The sequence below is a fragment of the Dendrobates tinctorius genome, unplaced genomic scaffold, assembly GCF_039654945.1.
Source record: "Dendrobates tinctorius isolate UK_male_01 unplaced genomic scaffold, ASM3965494v1 ptg000040l, whole genome shotgun sequence".
Taxonomy (NCBI): domain Eukaryota; kingdom Metazoa; phylum Chordata; class Amphibia; order Anura; family Dendrobatidae; genus Dendrobates; species Dendrobates tinctorius.
In genome coordinates, this window is record NW_027361708.1 from 34837440 (window position 1) to 34850450 (window position 13011).

At 42.0% G+C, this 13011-nt stretch overlaps 1 protein-coding gene and 1 long non-coding RNA gene across 3 annotated transcripts in view; one reads left to right on the forward strand and one right to left on the reverse strand.

Annotated features, from left to right (window-relative positions):
- CDH23 (cadherin related 23) overlaps positions 1-13011 on the forward strand; it is a 1761581-nt gene that overhangs the window by 1206781 nt on the left and 541789 nt on the right. For both annotated transcript variants that reach the window (XM_073574902.1, XM_073574903.1), the window contains exon 21: positions 5973-6080. In XM_073574902.1, the coding sequence (XP_073431003.1) occupies positions 5973-6080 (108 nt within the window). The remainder of the gene's footprint in view (positions 1-5972; positions 6081-13011) is intronic.
- The window catches only part of LOC141088721 (uncharacterized), a 400341-nt gene that overhangs the window by 222307 nt on the left and 165023 nt on the right, over positions 1-13011 (reverse strand). The gene's annotated exons all lie outside the window — the stretch shown is intronic.

Sequence of the window (13011 nt, forward strand, 5' to 3'; positions counted from 1 at the left end):
GATGGCTTTCATTTTGGCATGACTATCATCTCAGCGAAACTGCAATATCATAGTGATGACTGCTACTTTTGTACATGCAACATGAAGGGAATCAATCTTTAAAATAAGAAGGAAATTATATACCTGGACCTCCCATCAGGATTCGCCTTGCGCCTCATGGTACAGGAATACCTATCCCTTCACCTCTGGATAAACTTTAAGAATATGAGGAGCATGTTAGTCCCAACAAGCCAACATTTTTTCCCAGCTCAAGTTGAATGATTTAGACAGGGGATTGGAGCTTTCCAAACATAATGAAGAACTTTTAGGCTCTAGACTAAAGGATAAGAACTTGCTAGCTCCTGGCACCTGTTTTTCATGTATACAGAAGCAAAGAAAATTAATTAATTCCATACTTTTCTCAAGACGGTGCTCCAGTGTATTGCAGTGCTCTTCCTGGGCTTATGGAAAAATTTAAAATTGAGTATAATGAGAACAAGTGGAGACTCTTTATTGATTCATTAAAAAAAGTCTGAAAGTTGTGCTACTGTACTGTTACGGGCTGGCGAAATGCACCAAATAATATAATGATAGTAGGGGCGTTCGCAGCCCGGGGTCAACTGTGCAGAGGTGGTAAACTGTTGCTTAGTAATGGGGGATGTATATAGCGGTATACAAAGGTCATACACGGGATAATTTCACCCGGTGTGAACAGGAGCGGTCTCTGTTATGTCACAGAGCGGCAGTACCACAAAACTTAAATGCCGGAGTCTGTTAGCACTCACAGAACTCAGCAAGGGGGCGCTCAGAATGTGGTCATGGAACTCTGCCCCAACGACACGGGGTCAGAGTCCCTCTAGACCTTCTGAGCATGAGGCATCGCACCTGCGGACACCACTATAAACGCTGACCTTGGAGAAGTGTCGAGCACGTGCACCGTGGCGTGTAGAGCCAGCGGTGGACACTGATTCTAGTCTCTGGCTCAGCCTCTACCTACACCTAGACCTGGGCTCTTGACAGGCTAGGCTGCACAACACATGCGTACCAAGGGTAGGGATTTCCAATGAGTCATTCACCAGAGACAATCATACATGCATACAACACTCACTCCACATGGTCTAATCTCTGTCTATACTAGTGCATGGCCGTGCAGCCATGTGACTCTTTTATAGCAGCGTCCTTCCGGGACCTTCCTGACCTTTCTGATGGTCCAATCCGAGCTGGAGAAAGACCTGAGCATGTGACCTCCGATCTCCAGTGAGAGATCGTCCCACGGGCATGCTCAGTGGACCAAAAGGAGGACTTAGTCCCTGGAGTAGCTCGCTGCTGACCAGCCTGCGTTGCTATAGCTGGACCAGAGGTGGCAGCAGCAACTAAACCTACAGAGCTGGTCTGAGCAGAGCGCCTGGATCGATGAGTCTGCTGAGCAGCCTCCTGTGCGGCCGGAGAGGAATGGGGGACTGCCGAGTGCAAGGCTCAGGATTCCTGCTGTGCAGCGACCGGAACCCGATGCCTAACACTGTACAATGGCAGCAAGTATGCCTCACTGTCTGTAGGGCAGTCTGTGCATTTGAGGAAATCTATGATAATTAAGTCTATATTCCCAAGACACTTAACTGTGAGGATCAAGGGTGGTCAATATGTGGTGGTCTGAAAATTCTTTCTTTGCTACTTGGGCAGAAAGGATGATACACGAATTACCCATGCATTTTTTGTTAATGGGACAGCCGGGATAGGACTCATCACTATAGCCAAAAAAGTTGGTCAATGAAAATATCTTTGCAACCTAGACTCAAGAACATAGTTGCGGTAAAATTTAGTTGATCCCCCTAAAGTTTTCCTGCCACCACTCCTCATTAAGTTTGGACTGATAAAGCAGTTTGTGAAAGCTCCAACGACACAAAGACTTTTAAGTACCTGCGTACCAAGTTTTGGGGACTACACGAAGAAAAACTGAAGGAAGGCATTTTAGTGGGCCTGGATATTTGGAAACTTATGAAGGACAAATTTTTCAAACAATATTGAAAGCCGTTGAGAAAGGGGCTTGGGATGCTTTAAAAATGTGAAGACATTTCTAGGTAACAACAAAGATCCAAAATGTTAGTTCATCATGGAGAACATACTGAAATGTTTCAAAGCCTTGAGTTGTCTGATGAATTCTTTTAACCTTTTCTTGGGATTGTTTTTATAATCTCATGTCATACATTTTCCTCATATGAGCTAATTTTTCATCTTCTTACTATACATTTACAATTTTTAGAACATTGAGAAAATGTATTTTCTCTGCCGTGACCTATTTTTTTAACTGTTTTATCCTTTATAGGAACAACTACTTAATATGTCTGACCATTTAGGTTAACCTATTTGTTCAGTCTCATACGTCAGCTGCCTCGGTGTATTGTTTGACTTTTTTCTGCCTTCAAACCAAATTTCCAAGCCTTTGCCACCTGCAAAAACATTATGAGGATCTGTCCTTGGGTATGCATTCATTACCCCACATAGACAACAGCAACATCCAAGAGCCGTATGCCCCTTCAACTCACCTTCAACTCTGCTGCCCAATTAATCCACCTCTCCTCTCTCTCTTCCCATTTGCTGATCTCCTCACTGCCTTTCCATTACTTAGAGATTTCAATGAAAAATATTAATAATGACTTATAAGGCTGTCCATAATCTGTGCCTTCCATACATCTTGAACTTATTTTCCTGCAACTACCATAGATGTAATTTCTATTCCTTGCAAGATCTCCTTCTTTCTCCTACTCTGTCCCTCACACAAAGATCTCAAAGATTTCTCCTGTGCCTTCCCTACACTCTAGAACTTGTTACTTCAGCTCATCAGATTGCCCTCCATGCTAGAAGCCATCGGAAACAATCTGAAAACCCATTTCAGGTGAGAGCAGCAGCATAATGTAGAGGCAGAGAATCCAATTCCCACAATGCGTCACTTAAAACTGTGATTATAACAAACCTATTAGCGGAAGATTATCATTAGATGACTAGTAAACCTACTGCCATGTATTCCTTCAAATTCATATCTTTCTGCCTATGCATAGTGTATACAGAACACTATCAATTAGTGGCATGGGCGGGGTTATACAGAGCTCAGTATTCAAAGAACTGCTATATCTACAGGAGATAAAACACTGATTTTATTGAAGTTACAACAAGCATCTCAGTAAGTGACACATCGCTGGAATCAGGGTGTCTGCTCCTACTTAATGCTGATCTCCGATAGCATAGAAAAAAAAACCTGGTGGCAGAGTCTCTTTAATACGTTTATTGCAACCACTCTCAATAATTTGCCATGCTAAAATAAGAATTAAAATGCTGCATGTTTGCTCCACCTCTCAATATGCTGCCTCATACTCAAGAAAATTACCAGGAAAATTCACATGATTTCTTTGAACTCTATCAAAACTCTTCTTGCTAAACAATAAGACTATAAAAGTCAGTTGGGTTGGAAACATCTGCTACTCAGCATCTTGATTTCCACTCTGAGGTGCCTATTAGCATCATAAGAGTTCAATATTTGATTCTTCTCATCATTAAATGTGCTTGTCCTGTGCACAGATAAATGTAAAGTTTTCTTTCTCCTCTCCGTTAATTTCGGCTAATATATAATCTGCTACAATTTGTTTGATACATTTCTCCATATTTGTTTTTATAATAGTTTGTATAGTATTTTTGTCACTTTTCTGTGCACAGTTCTACCCCTTTGATATCCACTGCCCAGCCGCTGGCCTCTGCTCTCGAGCTCGGAAATTATTACTGCAAAAGAGAATCTCCGGTGCGGCTTGTTCCTACATTTAGTGCCAGGTTATTAACCACGACCTAAAGCACTGATCTTGTTGCATCAATACTATGCCGCCATTGCAGCACTTTGCCCAAATGCAAATATACTATCTGTGAGCAGATTGATTTCTGTTTTAATACTGAGTAATAAATATTAATAGAGCTGTGTTAACACAAGCATGCTCATGCAAATAACAGGAGCACGGTACAGGGCACATCAGTCTGATATTCAATTAACAGTTTTCTAGCGGGAAGTGTAAAGACATTTTAATTACCACGTGTAATTAATTTGTGCAAGGAATGACTGCACTTACACATCACATTTTATTACATTCCCTTACTTAAGCAGTTGGTGATAAGTTAGCCCAGAAATGGAAAATGAATATGATGAAGAAATATTTAACGGAAGGAAATTTAGAATGTCAATAAAAACTACTGAAAATGTGACCATATAACAATTGTGTTTTATTTATTACAACCGATGATCAAGCCTTTCGTGTTAAGATTTTCTCACATATCTAATTTGTATTTATATAATAAACAAACCACTATTCCAATTAAATTAACATTTGAATTCAAACATACTGGTAGGCTTTTTATGTATGATTAGCATAGCTTTTGGGTTCAAGTCACAAGCAAAGACCCCACATACATATAAGACTAATGTCGTCCAAACCCGCCAATATCCATGAGTTTAGTCGAACGTCCAATGTGTATAGGTGCATTGGCTGACTGATAGTTGAGAGAGATATCGATTAGGCATGTCCAATTTTAGACTGTAATTTTACTATCCTCCCAATGGTCGTTATGTCAGCCAACAGCTTTCTCATGGAGAACACAGAAGTCCTGAGTCAAATGAGTTCTCCTGTGTATGGGAGAGTTCGCTAGATTGCAATTGACTAGTGATGAGAGAGTATACTTGTTACTCAGGTCTCCCCGAGCATTCTTGGGTGGTCCAAGTATTTTGGCGTGCTCAGAGATTTAGTTTTCGTCGCCTCAGCTACATGATTTGCGACTGCTAGACAACTTGAATACATGTGTGGAATCCCTGTTTGTTAGGGAATTCCCACATGTATTCAGCCTGTCTACAAGTCTCAAATCATGCAGCTGAGACGAGGAAAACTAAATCTCCGAGCACGCCAAAATACTCGGAGATCACCCGAACATGCTTGGGGAGACCCGAGCAACGATGCTACTCACCCATCACTACTGTTGACCAAACGATCAGCTGGAACCAATAGCCATCAAATCTGAATAGCTAGTTAAAAACCAAGTCTATCCAATGCTTTCCTTTTGTTTCTTCTGAAGTATTAGCACATTGGCTTGCTTATGAGTTTCGGATCATTATTTTTCTACATTTAAGAATACCTTCACTATTTATCAGTTGACATTGAGCCAGAAATTGTGGATCTATTCTCCCATACACACACAATCGATTCAGCGGAACATGTCACTTTTGAATGTGGAGAGAACAGCTGCTTGCTCCCTTGAGAAGAAGAGATAGGACGTGTTCAAACTCAGATGATGTTGGATGCAAGTCAGGAGGTGAACAAAGATGTAAGATTGTCATCTGGTCCCACCAATGTTCTTTGGTCAGACCAAGTTTTCTCTTATTTGAAAGCACCTTTAGACATGCAGCGGTGCAGACACATGACCACATTTTCTGGTACAATGCAGAATTCATGGTCCAAGAGTGAGGCTAAACTTGGTCCTGCATATAATGACTGTTATTGGAAATTTACAACTTTTGAAAACTTTATAAAAATTTTAATTTATACATTAGTACAAAATAAGGATTGGTACAATGTATATAGTATACTGTATAGTATTATCGTTCTCTTGTTTGTAATAGTCCCATATGTGTCTTGCAAATGAGTTTACAGGCAACTGTTGAACATTTTGTGCTATAGGGCTTTTTCTTTTCAAGATTTTTTAAGTTTACGTTGATCAAAGCAAAATGCTGTTGCAGAATGTCAGTAGTGACAAAACTGTATTGTGTGTTTCACCAGTTTTCCTATTTATTTTTACACAATAATATGAGAAAACTTGACTTTTTTATATCACTGTCCACATGTAAAGGTTGGTACTATACAACATGGCTTTTATTGTTATGTTGCATTATTTACAACTGTAGTATATTTATTAATTTGTTATGTAGTGCACTATATATCATATGCTTCTGTAATCATATATTGTAGGTAAATATCACTTTGTTGGACATAAATGACAATGCTCCTCAGTGGAAAGATGAACCCTACCTTATAAATCTGGTAGAAATGACACCACCGGATTCAGATGTTACTACGGTAGGTTTTAATTTCCACTTTCACTATTTGAAATACAAACTTTCTAGATTTTTCCCATTAAAACATAAATTTCTTTGCTTGTCCTTTTTTACATTGCCTGATTGTATTTATTATTGTAATTTATCAATCTGTTTTCATTTACCCTAGACCAAAAGTTCATTGTGTCTATTTAAAACCAAATTCAGGTAGTATGGCATCCATTCAGTTTGAAGAAGAATTACTTTTAAGCAACTAGTATTCTACTTAGTTGTATAGCCATGTACTGTACTTAATGGAAACCTATCAGGTCTCCCGTGCCCCCAGAACCACCAGCAGTTGGGTCTGCATATCGATCTATCTTCACAGTTTCAAGTTGCAGTGCTCATATGTGGCCACTGCCCTATTTGATTTTTAACCACAGCTAGTTGGAGCAACAGTCTCCAGAATCAAGTTATAGGGATCAAGTAGGATAACCTGCAATCTCACAGTCACCACCAATCATGGACTGAGGGATGTCACCATTGCAACCAATAATCATTCATCATTTACTTTACGGCAAGATGGGACAGGAGAGTAAAGACAATTAGGAATATGGGTCAGAATGGAAGCTTTTGGCAATTAGTCAGGTTTGTATCACTTTTTTTAAAACCAATCTGAGTGCTTTTCATGCTATACAACTATTTTAAAGGGTTATTTGCATTATTAAACTAGATTGCAAAGTGCTTGTAAAAACAAGCAAATTTGCATTTAACTTTTTCAAAATCCTCTCCGCTCTCTAGAATTAAGCGATTATTTATTTTAGCTTGAATAGCTTGCTGCCTAGTTTACCAGCCACCAATGCATTCTAGCAGCAGTAGCTGAACAGCAGGCCATCCTCTAAAGCCTTTGCCTCACTGTGCATACATATTCACTAACACCTGCCTGCTGCTATTTCTGTGCAAGCTCTGCACTCTGTTGAACTGATCCCATAGCTAAGTCCTCTTCAGGAACAGTCCTGGTACTTAGTGTACTTTATGTGATGCTCTGAAGCAGTCTTCACAGCAATTGAATCTCTCTCTTTGAAATCCGTAATGGTCCTATAAATAGTTGATCTAGGGGCAATCTTCCAAGTATCTTGTCTGTAAGATCCTTTTGATGCAAAACATCGATGACCACACATTTTTTCTTGGAGATAAATGGTTAACAAAAGAAAGCATGATTTCATGCACCAGTCCACATTTAAACTACCAATCTTCTTTTCTAATTCAATTGGCATGACAGAGTCACATCAGATTTTTTTTTTCCTGGGCGACGGAGAAAATCTATGAAATTATGTAAGCAGGTCATATTGTAGCGGGGTTTAAATTCTGTGGACATGGGATTTTGTGATTAAGTTAATTTTCATGGCAAGAAATGTAAAGTTTTGCAAGGTATCTGATCACAAAGCAGCAAACTTTGTGAAAACAAAACATTTTTGTCAGTCTCCTAACTTTTGGTCATGACTGTATAATTCATAAAATTTTCACTTTTACTGTAAGTTGTTCTTTATCGAGTAATGTTTCTCAAGAACTTATCTGCAAAAGCATTGCTTTACCACCTTTGACAGAATATTGGAAAATAAAAGAGTCAATGGTCAGATAAATAAACAAATCAGCTTATTTTGAGGAAGAAAAGGCGTGTGACATGTAAGACAATGAGTGTGATCACTTAAGGTACTGTCACACTAAGTGATATCGCTAGCAATATTGCTATAACTTGTGACGTTATAGCGATATTGCTAGCGACATCGCTGTGTCTGATACTTACCTACGACCCTCTCCCCCGCTGGTTATCGCTGATCGCGCGAGAACATCCAGGACTGTTTCTCGTTGTCAGCTTCCTGCGGCGCTTCCTGTGGAGAGACGAGCGGCGAGTGTGGAGCCGGGCGGGAGGACGTCAGGACCGCCTAGTGTGACAGGTAAGTAGCGACCCCCGACCCCTGCGATGTCGCTGGTGAGATCTGCCTATGTGGCAGCTCACTAGCGACCACTTAGCAATGTACCAGCGATCCTGACCGCGTCATATCGCTGGTCGGGATCGCTGGTACATCGCTAAGTGTGACAGTACCTTTACTGTCTTTCTTTGCATTTCTAATTTTTAACGTAAAATCACTCAAGCGCTGCAAACAAAAAAATGCTTTAACCAACTAGACATAATTTTTCTGTGGGTATGGCGGTGTCTTGATGGCCAGAGTCAGAGGAGGAAAAGCAAATGACCACAGAGATATTTTGTGGCATGCGCACAGTTGGAGGGGAGGGAAGTTTGGATCTTTATTTTACTATTGCAAAATTTTAGAAGAGAGTGGCACAAAAAAAACTGTTTCAGAATCAGTGGAACAACACCAGTTGGAGGAGGTTCTCAAATTACAAAATCCAGTGTAAGGTTCTCAATTGTTGTTTTCTGTAAATAACAAATTATTTTTCTTCTGCTTTTCAATTCCAATGATATGGGTAAAAGATTTTTTAATTTTTTTTTTAGCAATGCAGTTTTAATGAATTGTGTGTAATATGACTGACACGTATTATGCAATAAAGTGGGTTAATTGCTTTTTAAACAACATTTATCTTAGCAATGTGTATGAACAAGTACCTTACCCTGATGAATTAATTGTGAATTAAGATAATATGTTAGTTGGGCTGTCAAGAGTTGACAAATGTGTTGGAAGCAATTATGACTAACAGTATTGCACTAGTTTGTTGTTAAAGTCAGGCAGAACTTATAGAAACAAGTATTTTACATATTTCCTTGAAATAATTTTATTCTTTGATAAAACTGTGCTCCAAAACAGTGATGTGGTAAAATGTTCTATCACACACCCTATCTGAATTCACCATCCTCTAAACAGTAAAAGGACTTAGACACCAGTTAACCTGTTCAAGACTACATTACAGAGGCCTTATCTAAGTAGATATCTGCTAATGGCCCAAAAACATGTTCTATATAACATAGTCTACTCTGACCATACAAGGGAATTACTCGAGAAAGACCTAAGGAACATTGTTTTCTGGAATTTTCTGACACAGGAGTAAATATGAAAAAACCTCACCCAGGCCCTACTATCTGCAGAAGCCAAATAGCCCATGATTCCAAAAGGAAGTAGAATAGCTAGCACTTGGAGGATGGGGGTCCAGTTATTTATTTGGTAGTGTAGTCCCTATTTCTGTAGATCAAACCCTTGCAGCTGATCATACAAGTTCACTGCTCCCCATAAACAAATGAATATTAAAGACAGAAAGGTGAATTATTTTAATGTGTTTAGCCCCTACTAGCATTACATGCCCTGATCTCTCATGAGGAGAAATGCAAAATTCTGGATAGTACCTTTACATATTTGCCAGTGAGCTGAACATGTATTGTTGCAATCATTACTTTACATGGATAACACATGTTGGGGTATATAACCCCTTCTCATCCAAATAGACATGTACTCAGATAATCAAATATCTGATTTTTATACTCCAATATCTGTATGCATGCCTATATACAATAATTGTTCACATATGTGTTTTTATTGGGAAAGTTGTAGCATCCTGGGGAATTCTTGATGGTTATTTATTATTCACTTTTCTGCATTTCTCCTCATGCAGTCTGGAATATTCGGTAACAGCTATCTCTTTTTATATACAGTAATGGCCAAAATTGTTGCCACACTTGAAATTGTTTCAGAAAATGAAGTATTTCTCCCAGAAAAGTATTGAAATTACAAATGTTTTGTTATACATGTGTTTTTTTTTCCTTTGTGTATATTGGAACAGCACAGAAAAACAGAAAAACAGAAAAAAAAGTCAAATTGGACATAATTTCACACATAACTCCAAAAATGGGCAAACAAAATTGTTGGGACCGTCAGATTAATATTTGGCTGCTAGTGTTGAACATTCCGATACTGCAAATATTGGGTATCGGCCGATATTCGCTGTATCGGAGTTCCGATACCGAGTTCCGATATTTTTACAATATTGAATACCAAAATAGGAAGTTCCCATAATGCAATGAGCCAGATGTGTTAGCCATGTTAACTAATGGCATGGCTGTGATTGGCTGCTGAAATGATGTGATCATGATGTGCGGTCTGTGCGGGCCTGCCGGGGGTCTGTGCGGGCCTGCCGGGGGTCTGTACGGGCCTGCCGGGGGTCTGTACGGGCTTGCCAGGGGTCTGTGCAGGCCTGCCGGGGGTCTGGGCGGGCTGCTGGGGGTCTGTGCGGGCCTGCCACCAGGGGTCTGTACGGGCCTGCCGGGGGTCTGTGCGGGCTGTCGGGGGTCTGTGCAGGCCTGCCAAGGGTCTGGGCGGGCTGCCGGGGGTCTGTATGGGCCTGCCGTGGGTCTGTGCGGGCCTGCCGGGGGTCTGTGCGTGCTGTCGGCGGTCTGTACGGGCCTGCCGGGGGTCTGTGCGGGCCTGCCGGGGGTCTGTGCGGGCTGCCAGAGGTCTGTGCGGGCCTGCTGGGGATCTGTATGGGCCTGCTGGGGGTCTGGGTGGGCTGCTGGGGGTCTGTATGGGCTTGCCAGGGGTCTGTGTGGGCCTGCCGGGGGTCTGTGCGGGATGCCAGGGGTCGGTGTGGGCCTGCCGGGGGGTCTGTGTGTGCTGCCGGGGGGTCTGTACGGGCCTGCCGGGGGTCTGTGCAGGCTGCCGGGGGTCTGTGAGGGCCTGCCGGGGGTCTGTGCGGGCCTGCCGGAGGTCTGTGCGGGCTGCCGGGGGTCTGTGTGGGCCTGCCGGGGGTCTGTGTGGGCCTGCCGGGGGTCTGTACGGACCTGCCGGGGGTCTGTGCGGGCTGCTGGGGGTCTGTGCGGGCCTGCCGGGGGTCTGTGCGGGCTGCTGGGGGTCTTTGCGGGCCTGCCAGCACACGCACAGTCTCCACCCACACTCTTCCCCCCTCCCGAACTGGATGTGCAAGGAAAGAAACGGTTTATTTTCATTCCGATATTTGTGCCCCATTGACTTGTATGGGTTTCTGGTATCGGAATCGGCGATACCCGATATTTTTGGGGTATCGGTCCGATCCAATCTGATCCGATATTTCCTGATATCGGAAGGTATCACTCAACACTGTTGGCTGCACATCCTTTGGAATAAATAGCTGCAAGCAATCACTTCCTATAATCATCAACAAGCTTCTTACACTTCTCAGCTGGAATTTTGGTCAACTCTTCTTTTGCAAACTGCTCTAGGTCTTTTATATTTGAAGAGTTCCCTCTCCCAACAGCAATTTAAGAGTTCTCCACAGGTGTTCAATGGGATTTAGATCCGAACTCACTGCTGACCACTTCAGAACTCTCCAGTGCTTTGTGTCCATCCATTTTTGGGTGCTTCTTGAAGTAGGTTTGTCATCATTGCCCTGCTGGAAGACCCATCACCTAGGTTGCAAACCTACCTTTCTGACACTTGGCACTACATTGCAACCCAGTACCTTTGGTAGTCTTCAGATTTCATGATGTCTTGCATACAGTCACGGCACCAGTGCGAGAGGCAGCAAAGCAACCCTCAAACTTCCCTAAACTGTAGGTACTGGGTTCTTTTCTTTGTAGGCCTCATTCCATTTTCGATAAACAGTAGAATGATGTGCTTTACCAAAAAGCGTTGTCTTGGTCTCATCTGTCAACAAGACGCTTTCCAAAAGGATTTTGGCTTACTCACATGCATTTTGGCAAACTCCAGTGTAGCTTTTTTATGTCCCTATGTGAGCAGTTTGGTCCTCCCGGGTATTTTGCTATAGTGTTTCGTTCAAATGTCGACAGATAGTTTATGTTGATATTGATGCACCCTTAACCTGCAGGATAGCTTGAATTTCTTTGGAACTTAAGTGGGCTGCCATCCACATCCAGGGTACACATCCACATTAGCTACAGTGCCATGGGTTGTAAACTTCTCAATTATGTTGCTCACTGTGGACAAAGGAACACCAAGATCTTTGGAGATGGACTTGTAATTGTAACCTTCAGATTGTTGATATTTTTCCTTTATCATCTTTCTGTTCTCCATGCTTAGTGTGGCATGCACAAACACACAATGCAAAGCTTGAGTCAACTTCTCCATATTTTATCTGGCTTCAGGTGTGATTTTCATATTGCCCACACCTGTTACTTGCCACAGGTGAGTTTGATCGAGCATCACATGCTTGAGACAGAGTTGTTTACCCACAGTTTGGAGAGGTTCCAATAATTTTGGCCCATTTGGGGGGTTTTGTGTGAAATTATGTCCATTTTGGCTTTTTTCTCTGTTTTTTTGTGTTGTTCCAATACACTCCAAGGAAAGAAACATGTGTATAACAAAATATGTGCTGTTATGATTGAGTCACCGTAGGAGGCAAAAATAGAAATGCTAGCTAAGTCCAGAAAACCAGAGAAGTTGGCAGCTATCGGATTGCAGACCCCTGAACCTATCAACACAACTAGCAGTAGCCGTGGGGGGCTCCTACGATGCCCTAGGCCCCTCGATCACAGCCGGAGGACTACGTAGCCTAAAGACAGAAAGGGAAATTTAAACTGCCCCAGAGCAGACCCCAAAGCAAAAGGCAGCCCCCCACATATAATGGCGGTGAAGCAAGAAGAAAGAACAAAACACAGACAGAGAGATAGACTGAGCAAAGATGGGCCCCAGCTAGCTTAGATAGGAAAGGACAGGAAGGCTGCTGTCTGCAATCCGTGAAAAACCCTATGAAAATAAGAGCCAACAACTGACAGTAAAAAAGGCCCTGAAGATGCTAGGCTTCAAAAAAGGCTATGTCAGTACTGAATATTCTGAAGACAGAGCAACAGGCAAAAGGAGATTCAGCTCACCCCAGCAGGGAATGGCAGAATCCAGAAAAGCAAGGAAAACAAAACACTAATGCAAAAAGGCAAAGCAGAAATCTTAGCTTTAGATGAGCAGGAATCAGACTGGTTTCCTAGAAGTCCACAGAGAAATCACCCGCAGGCCAGAAGGGCGTCGGCAGCCTTA